The 14,740-nt window shown below is 42.0% G+C and overlaps 1 protein-coding gene across 5 annotated transcripts in view; it reads left to right on the top strand.

The window, feature by feature from the left end:
- The window catches only part of VRK1 (VRK serine/threonine kinase 1), a 52,009-nt gene extending 37,560 nt beyond the window's left edge, over nt 1-14,449 (top strand). For 4 of the 5 annotated variants that reach the window (XM_079948968.1, XM_079948967.1, XM_079948966.1 and 1 more), the window contains exons 12-14: nt 4,216-4,327; nt 4,603-4,690; nt 14,087-14,449. In XM_079948968.1, coding sequence (XP_079805094.1) covers nt 4,216-4,327; nt 4,603-4,690; nt 14,087-14,186 — 300 coding nt within the window. In that variant the 3' untranslated portion in view covers nt 14,187-14,449. The remainder of the gene's footprint in view (nt 1-4,215; nt 4,328-4,602; nt 4,691-14,086) is intronic. The other variant, XM_079948969.1, reaches the window with a different exon arrangement.
- The last annotated feature ends 291 nt before the right edge of the window (nt 14,450-14,740 follow it).

The raw sequence follows: 14,740 nt of genomic DNA, 5'->3' as shown, positions 1-14,740 counted from the left end.
ACAGTGCTGATCATCAAATTCCCAAGATGGCTTACGGAAAGGTCATATGACATTAAAACTAAAACAGGAAGACACCACTGTGTAGCTGGCAAAGTACAGTTGTAATGTGATCACAGCTCTCAGTCCCAGTTAATAGTGCTGGAGGTAGAACACAGCCATCATGACTATTAGCCTTACATCTCCATAAACTTGTCCCAAACTCAGATAGCTTATCCAGAAGAATTCCATTTCAGAGGTCAAGAACCAACAGGATGTAACAAGTTAGGCTAAAAATACTTTCCATTCACGCTTTGCCAGGTTGCCAACTTTATTACAAAACTAAGACTCGTAGCTATAAATAAAAAGTTGGTCATTTGCATAGTTTGCTTTGCACTTTTTCTTTCCTTGCTCTCCTTTTTGAGAATTTATAGGATCAACATCTTGGCACGCAGCCTTGCCATCCTAAGAACTAGAACCTCTTTTTCTGAGTGAAAACTCATATTCTAAAAGAGCCTGCTCATCACATGAGAACACTATAATGCCTGCAGGCTGCGTTAGCCATTTCATAATTGATTCATTAGTTTACTTATGATTGGTGTGTGAGATCGACATGATCCTTGTAAAGGACAGTGTATGAAGGGACTTTCAGCATTTAGCAGTTGTCTCGACTGGATTTCAAAGTGCAGCTTGATCTGGATTTTGTTCCTAGCTCAGCACTGATTTTTACATTTCCCATTCTGGGGTTTATCCACATACACCTTTTCTCTGCTCTTTCCAGGCACAGTCTGCATTTTATAGCTTCATGTCTGAGCATCCCCACTTTTTTTTTTCCTCCAGAGCCCTCCCCACAAAAACCCAAATTAACATTTGTTTCAATTCATCTTTAAATAGTGTGTTTTCATGGGGGAAGATCCAGAGCAAAGAAAAAGGTTGCTTGGACAGGGAGCTTTAAAGTGTGGCTGGAAAGAGCAGGACAAAAGATAAGCGTGGATAAATTCTCTCTCAGAAGCTTAGTTTCCTAGAAGAGAAATTCTAGAGTAGAAGTGTTTTGTCCTGTTTCTGACTGGTAAAAAATAACTTTCAGTTAATCTGAAGAAATGATCATGGTATTCTGAATTATGAAGTACTTCCAGTAAACACTTGTCATTATCAAGTCAAACAGCATTTATAGGTGGAAAAATACACTTTGCTTATTTTTCAGAAGAGACAAACAGTTATACGCGTCAGGGGAAGGAAGGATTGATAAATCTAACAGCACTTAAAAAAAAAAAAGCAATCAAAGAATTATAGAGTTGGAAGGGACCCTGAGAGTCAACTAGTTCAACCCCCTGCAATGCAGGAATCTTTGGTAATGCATGACTATTTTTGGAATAGAGGAGAAAGTGTTGGAAGCAGCTAACATCGCATAACGCTAAGTTTCCAGAGTCTTGATGTTAATCCCTCTCGTCCTATCAATCCCCCTGATGAGCCACGTGTGGTCACTCAGACTCTCCTGCAAGGATATTGGTGGGCTGTAGTAATTGAAATTGATCCAATTCAGTTGGACCAGATGGTACTTTGTATGCCTCCTCAGTATGGTGTCGAATTGCATGCAAATCCTGAGTGTCAAAGTGGCTTCTAAAAGTATCACCTCGGGCTTCCTTGCATGGCAATATTTTATGCTAAGCATAGTTGGCTCCAAACCCAAAGTTGGACCTATTGCTAGATTGGAAGAGGGAGGAGTGTGTGAACTTAATAAAGTTAATAAGCACTTTCAATCTAACTTTGGTTAGAAGATAAGACAGTCTTGCATATTAATTGGACCTCAGACAACTCTAAGATGAGCTGTTGTTCTCCCTTCCTAAAAATGAAATTCAGTTGAGAACTATATTTAAATGTGTAGACTCCTCTTCTGCTATTTCATAATTTGCATCCTAAACACACTTAGTAGGGAGTAAGCTCCACTGATCACAGTGGGGCATGCATCTTGCATATAGCATGGTAGGCTTCTCAAATGTTAAACTGTTGGGTGAACTTTAATCCAGTTTGTGCTAGGGTATATATGACATATCAGAATGGCCAGTATTGAGAAACAGCGGCAACATCTGCTGCCTACCTTAATTGAAATTCTTTTGCGCTAAGAGATCTATATTTTTTCCTCTACTATAAATTTTAAAATGATTCTAGTTCTGCGATTTATTAATGAGCCATTGTTTCCAACTTGGCTTGAATCTAATTCACTTTCATATGTAATGGATGATGTTACTTTAATATTTGCATGGGTTCCGTTAGCTCCTGCTGAAAGAGAAGTTATCCTCATTGTGGTGCAGTGAAAGCATCCATTATTGTTCCTGTAAACTACTCAAGCCGTGGGGCATGTCTTATGCTCGGTGATGGGCCCATTGATGGCACTCGATAACTGTTAGGAAACATTTGAAGTGAAATAAATATGAATTAGTGATTCATAGTTTGCCTTGCACTCTGCATCAAACATGGGTGTTGCCTCTGTCAGAGAATGATGCCTGACTTCTCTTGTCATGTAACTCACCTGCATCAAGATTAAGAAATCCCTTTTTTTATTGAATAAGCTTGGAAACAAGATAAATGTCCTTTTGCTTTTTGTGTGGGAAGTATTGGATATCTGTTTTCACAATGAGCCTTTTAAAAATCTCTCCTCGGTGCAACCAGGAGGAATGCGTTTATATCCTGAATATAAAAGCAATACAGTGGTGAAATATTCCTCCTTAATTTTGGTCAGAACGAACAAAAGTGTCTGTGTTTATTCCTGCCTAATGCATCACAAATCTGCTGACATGCTAACCTTGGAGTCTTGGTTGGCGTTAATCAGGCCTGTGCACCGGCAGGAAAGATGTACCTAATGCACTCCATCAGTGCAGTTTGCATATGGAAGTTCTCACAGGGGAGCTGCCCTGTGCCAGCTGAGGGTTACCTGCCCACTGCAGTTATTGTATGTAATTATCGAACCAATCTGTTCAGCCCAGCAGGGTTTAGATGGTAATCATGAAGCAACACTTTGGAAAGATGTAATGCACTCTCCCCTTCTCTCATCAGCTATGTGAGGTTGCAACCACTTCAGCAGCTATTTCAGTAAAGCTACACGTTTGTCAAACTTACCCCCCAAAAGCAGGCTGAACTTTCGCAGTTATTTTTATGCTTATGGGTGAAGATGTGTTTGTGTGTCTGGCAAAACGTACTGGCTTGTCGACATTCATTGCAAAAAAAAAAGGGGGGGAGAGGAGGTGATGGGAAAAGAGAGACACCCGATTTATTTTAAAGTATTTTGCATGCTCTGTTGTTTTTAGAATATGTCTAACCTGATGTATCTTTGGTTGAGAACCAGGTCTTCCCATAGGGTGATGTGGCAAGGGGGTGGGGAGAGAGAAAGGAGAGACATTTTTTCAGGCTTAGTTCCCATGATGAGGAAGGAGGGAATCTGTCTCTTTCTGATCCGTGTCACTTGAACATGTTCCCCACACGACTAAGTTCTCTTTCTGCATTAATTTGCATTTAAAAAGAAAAAAAAGAAATCCTTAAAAATATGAAATGTATGCATTTTCTCTCAAAACGTGTTCTTAACACATACTTCGAATTAGCCAAGAACTGTGTTGTGCCATTTGGAGAAATGTGAAATCAGGTGCATAGCAAAGTTCCAATGCACATACAGTATTGGTACGAGAGGTGCAGATCTGCTCATTTTGTATAGCAGTTTGCAAAAATCAGAGTTCTTGTGCATTCCTAGCTGATGCTGTCCACATATTGTAAAAATTGTGACGCTTTTCCCCTGTGATCTCAAAGACAAGAAACTTTAAAATAAACATTTGAGCTCAGTTACTCGGGAATCCCACAAAGTTCATTTTCTAGTCTGTGGCTGGCGGAATACCCTTGTGTCTGAATGCAATCCAAATGCATTTTAATGATACAGCATTTGATGTATTATACCTCATGACTGCAACTACAACCTTGTTCTCCAACAGACTATGGGTTTGCATAGGAACCTCATTTAAAAACAACAGCAAACTTTCAAAATGAGGGAATGAAAACCATGGTGTGTTAATTATGACAAAATACTATTCCTCCTATAGGCTTTTGATCTGGTTACTCACACAAGGGCAAAGATGGAGAAACATGCCAAACAGTTTACTACAGTGCACCATCATTTTGTGATTTAACTTGTCTGCATGCACTTTTCTGCTTTGTATAAAGTGTGGCTTTGTTTCTTGTTTTGTTCGGGGATAGACGAAAAGAAAAGCAGCTGCTGCATCAGGGCCAGCCTCTACTGATGAAGACAACGGCGAAACAGCTGTAGAAGATGCGAAAAACATCAAAAGAAGAAAACGTGCTACCTCTAGTAAGTACCCCATTGGTATTTGTCATAGATCTTTCATTTTGCTGAAAATAAAAAAGCATTAAGTTTTGCAATAAATGTCACTCTTTTATACTGGGCAACCTGGGGAATGTAAGCTTGTCAGTTGTCTATCTGCAGCAAACGCGAAATATGCTTTTGGCCCAACATATAAAACGGATGGTTGTGGTTGGTTGTAGTCCCCAGCCCCTTTCCCCACCTTTTATTTTCCTCTCTGTTCTCATTTTCATCCTCCCCTATCTTGTCCAATTCACTGTCAGGAAGTGCTCGCTCCTCAGGACCAATTCATCACAGCAGGTTACAGCCAGAGGCTAGCAGCAGCCGCCGCAGCCGCCGCCGTATTCAACAGTGAGTGGAGCTACTTTAAGAAAAGGGAGTTATCCAGATAGACTGAAAAAGAACCTTGGTGCTGCTTTGGCATAATTGGTAGCTTACGACCCAGGCTATATGCAGCAGCAGAACGTTTGAAAGCAAGACTTACCAGCCCTGTCAACCAAGATCTTTTTAGCAGGAAATGCCAGAGGTTAGATGTTGGAGCCCACACACCTTCCGCCACTGAGCCTATCCCTAAGAGACAGGCATCGGTGCAGGTGATACTATTTCCAAGTGAAGATGCATGGTGTATGCATAACTCAATGGACTCGACTTCCACTCAGTCTGTTACTCTTTTTTTTTTAAGTGATATTTATTAAAATTTTAAAGGCTACATAAAGAAAAAGTAAAAATACCACATTAAACAAAAACAAAACAACACATCACAATATAAAAAAACAGAGACATAAAACCGATTAAACAAAAACAAAAATGCAAAGAAAAATACATCAGATCTCCTCATTACTAATCTTTCATTAGCTTATTTCCTTGACCTCCTCACACCTCCCTTTTTTGTATTCTAGGTCAATTATCCATTTCAGCAAATCCTTTCCCTCTTTTAAAATTTTTGTCCTGTAAATTGTCTTAATATACTATAACTTTACTTTTCCTCCTTTCACCAATTAACAGTCAGTTATTCCCAAATCCTTTATATCATTCCTGCTAAAATCATATAATATTATTCCAACATCCTTCTAACAGTTATTAATTTTACAATGTTTCTGTAAATAGTTTTTAAATTTCCTCCAATCTTCCTCCACCGACTCTTCTCCCTGGTCTTGGATTCTGCCAGTCATTTCCGCCAGTTCCATGTAGTCCATCACCTTCATCTGCCATTCTTCCCGGGTGGGTAAATCTTGTGTCTTCCAGTACTTTGCAATAAGTATTCTTGCTGCTGTTGTAGCATACATAAAGAAAGTTCTGTCCTTCTTTGGCACCAATTGGCCGACCATGCCCAGGAGAAAGGCCTCTGGTTTCTTCAGAAAGGTATATTTAAATACCTTTTTCATTTCATTATAGATCATCTCCCAGAAGGTCTTAATCCTTGGGCACTTCCAACATTTATTATCGGGAAGATGATAGATTTTTGCAAGCTTGACTGGTGTCATGTACCACCTGTATATCATTTTCATTATATTCTCTCTTAAGGCATTACATGCCGTGAATTTCATACCTGTGGTCCATAACTGTTCCCAGTCAGCCATCATAATATTATGTCCAACGTCTTGTACCCATTTAATCATAACAGATTTCACCGTTTCATCCTGAGTATTCCATTTCAACAGCAAGTTATACATTCTTGACAAATTCTTAATTTTAGGATCTAGCAGTTCTATTTCCAATTTTATTTTTCCACCTGGAAGCCAATTTTTTTGTCCAAATTATATGCCTCCATTATCTGGTAATAGTGAAGCCAATCTCGCACTCTATTTTTTAATTTTTCAAAGCTCTGCAATTTTAGTCTGTCTCCCTCTTGTTCCAAAATTTCCCAATATTTCGGCCATTTGGCCTCCATATTGAGCTTTTTCTGAGCCTTCGCTTCCATTGGTGACAGCCACCTTGGGGTTTTATTTTCAAGCAAGTCCTTATATCTTATCCAAACATTAAACAGTGCTTTCTTGACAATATGGTTTTTAAACGCTTTATGTGCTTTGACCTTATCATACCACAAATATGCATGCCACCCAAAAACATTGTTAAAACCTTCTAAATCCAACAGATCAGTGTTCTCAAGAAGCATCCATTCTCTCAGCCAGCAAAATGCGGCTGATTCATAATAAAGTTTTAAGTCCGGCAGGGCAAATCCACCTCTTTCTTTAGCATCAGTTAATATCTTAAATTTTATTTGAGGCTTCTTGCCCTGCCAGACAAATCTAGAAATATCTCTCTGCCACTTCTTGAAACACTCCATTTTATCCAAAATTTGCAATGTTTGAAACAAAAACAACATCCTTGGCAATACATTCATCTTTTTCGCAGCAATTCGGCCTAGCAATGATAGCTTCAGGTTTGACCATATTTCTAAATCCTTTTTCACTTCCATCCAACATTTTTCATAGTTATCCTTAAATAAGTTCACATTCTTAGCAGTCATATTAACCCCTAGGTATTTCACTTTCTTAACCAGTGCTAATCCTGTCTCCTTCTGAAACCTCTCTCTCTCAGTCACTGTTAGATTTTTCTCTAAAACCTTAGTTTTCATCTTATTCAACTTAAAACCCGATACCTGGCCAAATTCTTGAATTAGTTCCAGTACTCTTTTAGTACTGGATTCTGGCTCCTGTAATGTCAATACCAAATCATCAGCAAATGCTTTCAGTTTGTACTGTTTGGCTCCAACTTGTATACCTTTAACTGTTTGGTCCCTTCTAATCATATTTAAAAGGACCTCCAGGACCGATATAAAAAGCAATGGAGAGATTGGGCAACCTTGTCGTGTTCCTTTCTCTATCTTAAATTCTTCCGTCACTACATTGTTCACAATTAATTTAGCCTTTTGTTCTGAATAAATTGCACCTATACCATTTTCGAACCCTTGACCGACCCCCATCCCCTGTAAATTTTTCTTCATAAAACTCCAAGAAATATTGTCAAAGGCTTTCTCCGCGTCCACAAATATCAAAACTGCTTTAGTGTTGATATTCACTTGTAACTCTTCTAAAATGTTAATTATGTTCCTCGTATTGTCAGACAAATGTCTGTTACTCTTATCCAGCCTGGTATCGCCTGCTCTGGGACAGATGAAATCCATTGCTTGGTTTTTGTGTGTGTTTGGTTTTTAAAAAAAAGTTTGAAACTTTATTATTATTATTTTGAGCTTTTATTAACACGTGGAAACGTGTTAAGAGGAAAACCCAGCTTTAAAATGAATCTGTCACCTTCTGTTAAACATGAAACTGTTATAATTAAGTTGTCGATTGTTTAGCTTAATTTGGGGGGCGGGGGGGGTCAGAGAAGTGGATTTTTTAAAAAAAGCTTTCAAAAACTTTCTGCTTGGTTATTTGTGGGGTGGCGGAGGTACTTCAGAGGAATGGAATTCCTCAATCCCCATATAAACTGACCCAGACTCTGTGATGATCGTCTGAGGTCCTTTCTCGTGTGCCTCCTCCATGAGAGGTCCAGAAGGTGGCAACATGAGAACGGGCCTTTTCTGCAGTGGATCCCTGTCGGTGTAATAATAATAATAATAATAATAATAATAATAATAATAATAATAATAAAAAATTATATTATTTATAGCCTGCCCATCTGGCAGGGTTTCCTCAGCCACTCTGGGCGGCTCCCAACAGAATATTAAAAACACAATGAAACATCAGACATTAAAAACTTCCCTAAACAGGGCTGCCTTCAGATGCCTTCTAAAAGTCAGGTAGTTGTTTATTTCCTTGACATCTGATGGGAGGGCGCCATCAAGTGTGTGAAGTGAAGTTGCTTAGGGTGTGAAACATAGGCAAGGGAAGGATTTGGCATTCCTCTCCACCCTGCTCCTGCTGTGCTTTAAACAGCCACCCCACTTGTCCTGCTTTATGGGAAATCAGTGTGAAGAGTGTGTGGCTTTAGCATTTTCCACCTTTGCAATTAAGCGGTGTATAAATAAATCCATTAATAACAATGTCTTGGCCTTGAAGCTCCGCAAGTGTGTGAATTGCTAGGAGAGTGAAAGATTCATGAGCTTGTGCTTCTGGACCCCGCAAGATGTAAGCGAGAAGGAAGAGAATTAATGAGGAAAAAGGAGAAACAGAGAGGTGACATGCAGAAAGAAGAATATGTATGCTCTGGAGTAGAGAAAGAATTAACAGAGAGGGGTTTAGAGAGGTTCTTTAGCAGTGTAGAAGGTAGAGACAGTATAAGGTATAGGTTGCAGAGAAAAGGTTTAACGCAGAGAAAACCCTTGTGGAAGAAAAATGATTTTGCATGGTTAGTGTAGTGGAGGGGTCTGCAACCCGCGGCTCCGGAGCTGCATGTGGCTCTTTTACACCTTTGCCATGGCTCCGGGGCGGATACTAGCGAGGGGAGGAGGTGCATTGTGCGCCCCGACACTCCCCACTGTGGCGGGCGCTATACTGGCTGGGATGTCGCATGGGGGCGGTGCGTGCGTTAATCACGCACCGTCCCGACGTCACCTTCCCGCCCGCCCTCCCGCTACATTGTAAGGGGCATGTACGCTGGTCACTGCATTGAAAGGGGGCATGTATGCTGGTCACTGTTTTGAAGGGGAATGAAGAACACACACACACAAAAAGGTAACTTGTTAATTTAACGTTTATTTCTATGAGGAGGAGTAATTCTGAGGGGTCAAACAAAGAAATAATAAAAAAGTGACAAAAAAGTTATTTTTATAATGACGAGTTTTGCAGCTCCCAGTTTTTTTTTCTTCGGAAACGGTTCCAAGTGGCTCTTTTTGTCTTAAAGGTTGCAGACCCCTGGTGTAGTGATAAATGTAAATTGAGCTGGTAAATGTAAAGCTGGTAAATTGAGCTGGTAAATGTAAAGATGTCTCTCAAAGTGACTGGCGTGCTCCTTTTACTACTTTGGAGTGGTGGTAATGGGGCAGGGGAGAGGAGAATTTAAATGGGGAGGGAATTTCCAAGTATGTCTTCTACTAGATAACCCTTGTCCACACGATGTACAGTACTTGAAACTATGTGAAACTTGCTTCTCTACATAACGGATGCAGCCTGTTTGTTAGCATATACTGCCCATCCATACATGCAGTGGCTTGTATCCAGTTTGCCCAGCACTGACGTCTTAACTTGCAAATGTTCCATTTTTATGCCCCTGAGCGCACGGTCTTTCAGCGCCATTCCGCTTTTCAAGCCTGAATTGGGCCCTCAGTGTCCAGGGCCTCTAATCCATTATGAGCCTTCTTCAGTCAGAGACCCCACACGCTATCTGGTCTGTTTTTTCCTGTTAAGCTGTTGGCTAATCTCTCAGTGTAGGATTTCCCAGCCATGTGACGTATATTTTCCATGGTGTTTCTCCAGCAGTACAACTTTGCACAGCTGCAATTTATTTATTTTCTGTTCCCAGTAACAAACCAATCATGTGGTGTTGAGAATTGGTCTTGGTACCCCATCTCCTGTTTTAAATTTCTCGAAATATGGCTGGCATTTCTCCCATGTATCCTTTTCAGATGTCTGAGGTTGCAGTGGGAATTTCAACATAAAAGTGTGTGGTGCTCCTTCTCAGGTCCAGCTATCCTTATTCCAGGATGCTGTGTCCCATTTCGCTTTCCCCTCAATTTCCATTCCCTCCCTTCCAAGAGCCAATTGGCATTCCTTGTCTACCAAGCAAAGTCAGTCATCACTGGGCTCCTGCATTTGAGATCTCCCAGATTATTATTATTTTTTGTACTTCTGAACACCTTGGAGTTACTCCAAGCCTGCCGATGTCTCATTAATTTTGTGTGGATGGTGTCCTTTTGGCGACATGAGGATCCAACATCAGGATAAGGAGTTTGGTGTTAATATATGTGAGCTTGGCCTTCAGTTGAGGTGGAGGCAATTGTTAGTGGGAAGTACAAGATTTTGACTTTTCATAGTGCATGTTTTATGTGTCTGTTATTCTTATTCTTCTTATTATTATTATTATTACAGTGGTGCCTCGCAAGACGAAAAGAATCCATTCCGCGAGTCTCTTCGTCTAGCGGTTTTTTCGTCTTGCGAAGCAAGCCCATTGACGGATTAGCGCTATTAGCGGTTTAGCGGCTTTTAGCGGCTTATCGGCTTAGCAGATAAGCGGCTTAGCGGCTTAGAAAAAGGGGGGGGGAACCCGCAGGAACTCGCAAGACATTTTCGTCTTGCGAAGCAAGCCCATAGGAAATTCGTTTTGCGAAGCGCCTCCAAAACGGAAAACTCTTTCGTCTAGCGAGTTTTCCGTCTTGCGAGGCATTCATCTTACGGGGCACCACTGTATTATTAATAATACAGTGGTACCTCTGGGTATGAACTAAATCTGTTCTGGACGTCTGTTTGTAACTGGAAACTGTTCTTAACCTGAGGCATGCTTTCAGCAATGGGGCATCCTGCTGTGTGCGCGCCTCTGGCGCACAATTTCCACTTGCATCCTGGGCAAAGGTCGCAACCAGGAGCAGCTACTTCCAGGTTAGCGGACCTCATAACCCGACACATGTGCAGCCAGAAGCATTTGCTAACAGAGGTACCACTGTACAGTGGTACCTCAGGTTAAGTACTTAATTCGTTCTGGAGGTCCGTTCTTAACCTGAAACTGTTCTTAACCTGAAGCTCTACTTTAGCTAATGGGGCCTCCTGCTGCTGCCGCACCGCCGGAGCCCGATTTCTGTTCTTATCCTGAAGCAAAGTTCTTAACCTGAAGCACTATTTCTGGGTTAGCGGAGCTCATAACCCGACACATGTGCAACCAGAAGCATTCGCAACCAGAGGTACCACTGTAGTTTTATTATTTATACCTCACCCATCTAGCTCGGTTTCCCCAGCCATTCTGGGTGGCTTACAACACATATAAAAACATAATAAATAGCTGAGATTGTAGAATTGTAGAGTTGGAAGAGATTCCAAGGGTCATCTAGTCCAACTCCATGCAATGCAGGAATCTCAGCTAAAGCATCCATGACAGATGGCCATCCAACCTTTGCTTAAAAACCTCCAAGGAAGGAGAGTCCACAACTTTCTGAGGGAGACCATTCCAGATCTTACTAGATACTAGAGATGTTTGCCTACTACTCCCTAGTTAAAGCTGCATGAGTGCTTGTATGCTTCTTTTATCTTTATCTTTTTTTTTTTTTACTGAGAAACAGTAGTTGTTTCTGGACCTTGCCTTCTGTGTCCTCCTTAGAAATATAAAATCTCCCCAATTCATTTCCCTTTGTTTAACTTTCACTGTTGGATGTGAAGCTGATTTGCTCATTTTCGAGCAAGTTTGGATATGAGGGTGATAGGAGTAGCAGAAGGGAGAACTGACTGCACTCTACTTAACTGGCACATGGATCTCATTTGCAGTCATATTTGTGCCCTGAAAAGTCTTGGAATACACAGATCAGATCTGACAGCAGGCAAGGTGAGAGATCTCTGTGTTTTCAAAGTGATTTAGACAATGAAATATCAGCGAGAACAACCAATGCAAGAATCACCTATGCTCCTTCTTTACCTGCTAAGGCACCACTGTCCAAAACAGCCCTTGCTTTACCCCAAATGTATTTCCCGCACTGGAGCATCAATTTCTCAGAGAGGGACTTACACGCTTGCAAATATATATTGAGGATTCATTGTCGTCAGCCAAACACCTCTTTTCTCCCTGCCCTACCTGCAACTCAGATTTCTAAACAGTCGTGGGGTATTTTTATTGATCTCTGAAGACATAAGACGAGCGGCTGGGAGGGAAGGGGTGCTGCAACAACAGCAAATAAAGAACTCGGTGTGTGAACACCTATGTATACAGCTGCAGGTCCCCGGCTGTGGATCTGCTGTGAGACCATTCTACATGCAATTACAGTGTTATTACCAATATTACAGTACAGGAGCATACATGGAAAGTATTTATTTTAGAGGTGGGGTTCATGAAAAGATAGGGGGCTAACCTGAGGCACCTCCCTCCTCACTTGAAGCTGGAATTTATTTCTTTCCCACCTTTTTATCCTTCCCCTCCCTAATCCCCGGGCCTTGGCAGATCCTGTGGATGCTTGCACCGCCTTGCCGACGTGGGGATTCAGGGCACAGTCCTTCAATGGCTGCGCTCGTTTCTCTCTGGTCAGGGACAGAGGGTGGCGCTTGGGGGGGAATTGTCATCGCGCCACTCCTCTTTATGCGTCCCCTCGCCCAGCTTGTCCGGAGTTTTGGGCTGGGCTGCCATCAGTATGCCGATGACACCCAACTCTGTCTGTTGATGGATGGCCACCCTGACTCGGCCCCAGACACACTGACCAGATGTCTGGAAGCTGTGGCTGGATGGTTACGTGGGACCCGGTTGAAGTTAAATCCTTCGAAGACAGAGGTCCTCTGGCTGGGACGGGGCGATATGGGATTGAGGGGGCAACTCCCATCTTTTGCGGGGGTGCAATTAGTGCCAGCATCGTCCGTTAAGAGTTTGGGTGTAATCTTCGATACCTCCCTCTCTATGGAGGCACAGATTACAGCTATAACAAAGGCAGCATTTTTTCATCTCCGCCAAGCTAAGCAGTTGGCTCCTTATCTCTCTCACCCTGACCTAGCCACTGTGATCCACGCGACGGTCACCTCCAGACTGGATTATTGTAACTCGCTCTACGTGGGGCTGCCCTTGAGACTGACCCAGAAACTCCAGCGGGTGCAGAATGCCGCGGCGAGACTCCTTATGGGGTCTTCGCTGCCAGATCACATTCATCCGGTACTATACCAGCTGCACTGGCTCCCGGTGGAGTACAGGATCAGGTTTAAGGTGCTGGTTTTAACCTTTAAAGCTCTATACGGCCTAGGACCCTCGTACCTACGGGACCACCTCTCCTGGTATGTCCCACAGAGGAACTTACGGTCTGCAAATAAAAACATCTTGAAGATCCCAGGCCACAGAGAGGTTAGGCTGGCCTCAACTAGAGCCAGGGCCTTCTCAGCCGCGGCTCCAATCTGGTGGAACGCTCTGTCACAAGAGACTAGGGCCCTGCGGGACTTGACATCTTTCCGAAGGGCCTGCAAGACAGAGCCGTTCCACCAGGCCTTTGGTCAGGGCGCAGCCTAACCCCCCTCCTCTGGCAATCTGCACAGAATTTTGCTTAATGGTTGCCATCAATTTGATTTTAATTAATTTTTATAATGAAATGTTTTTAGAACCGTTGGATTATTTTGATTGTTGTTAGCCGCCCTGAGCCCAGCTTCAGCTGGGGAGGGCGGGATATAAATAAAATTTATTTATTTATTATTTAAATGCTCTTGGTGTCAGGACTGTAGGAAGTGAACGTTCCCCAAGCATCGCTGCTAACCACTGGACTGAGGAATAGAGGAAAGGACCCGTTGTGTGCCTAAGAGCTGCCTTCACATAGTCCTCTCCTTTGGCAGTGTAGACACACAGGGATCACTATCCAGGAATCTTAAAAGGGGCCAGATGAAATCGCATAGAGGACTAGGTACTGCCCATAGGCTGCCTTTTCAGACTAATTAGTTTGTATAGCTCGAAATACTATAAACTACTTCTACGATTTTTACTGCTATAAATTAATTTTGTGGGGTTCAAGAGTGTCCTAAAGCTGATGTGAGCAGGTTGCGTTTCCTTTCCTTTCTTTTTTTTATGTCTGGTCTAAATCAGTAGCAAATTCACGTGGATTTTCCTTTGTTAATCTAAAACGTTCTGATTATATCCTGACCACTTTACCGTAGTCGTTATTTCTAACCTCTAAATTGTTTTTGTTTTTAACAACTGTAGAGGCAGGAGCCACGAAACCCAAGGCACTGAAGACCGCTCCCAAAGCCAAGAAAACCTTGACCCCCAGGAAGAGGACCCAGAAATAGGAAAGTCTAAATGATGAGTGCTTGCTGCTTTTTACTAGTTACTGTTCTTTTTCCAGTAATCATGGGCTTTCCCCTTTTTCTGTAAGTGTTTAGCCTATAGGCAGTCACAATGCGGCACTGCATTATGTAGCTGAAACTGGAAAAGGGGTATTTTAAGTTTTTAATGTACAGTTTTAATACTAGTACAGAAGTTTTCAAAAATCTTGAATGGCTGTTTTTGCACCTGCTCATTTAACTGTTTAGTTTATGTCAAACTTGAATAAAAATAAAGTCCCAATTCTGGTCTCTGTTTAAATGAAACCTGAGGTTGAAGTGGAAGTGTGTTCGGGTGCAAGCTGCGTTGGGATCCAGGTGCTGTACATGCAAGATAAATGTGCTTCCGAATGGGGTGCAATTGCAATTGCTAGCTCAAGAAAAGACTGGCAATATGCATTTACTTAGGGTAACTTATGTGCTGCTGTTCACAGAAAACAAGAACAAAAATACAGAGGTCAAAACTGCAACCCGTAAAACAGACAGAAGCACCAACTAGTACCTCCCACGCACGGTAAAAAACCAAAACAAACTA

Source organism: Podarcis cretensis, assembly GCF_951804945.1.
Source record: "Podarcis cretensis genome assembly, chromosome: 1".
In the NCBI taxonomy this organism is placed as follows: domain Eukaryota; kingdom Metazoa; phylum Chordata; class Lepidosauria; order Squamata; family Lacertidae; genus Podarcis; species Podarcis cretensis.
The sequence above is the reverse complement of the archived record's forward strand: the minus strand, read 5'-3'. Positions and strand labels throughout refer to the sequence as shown.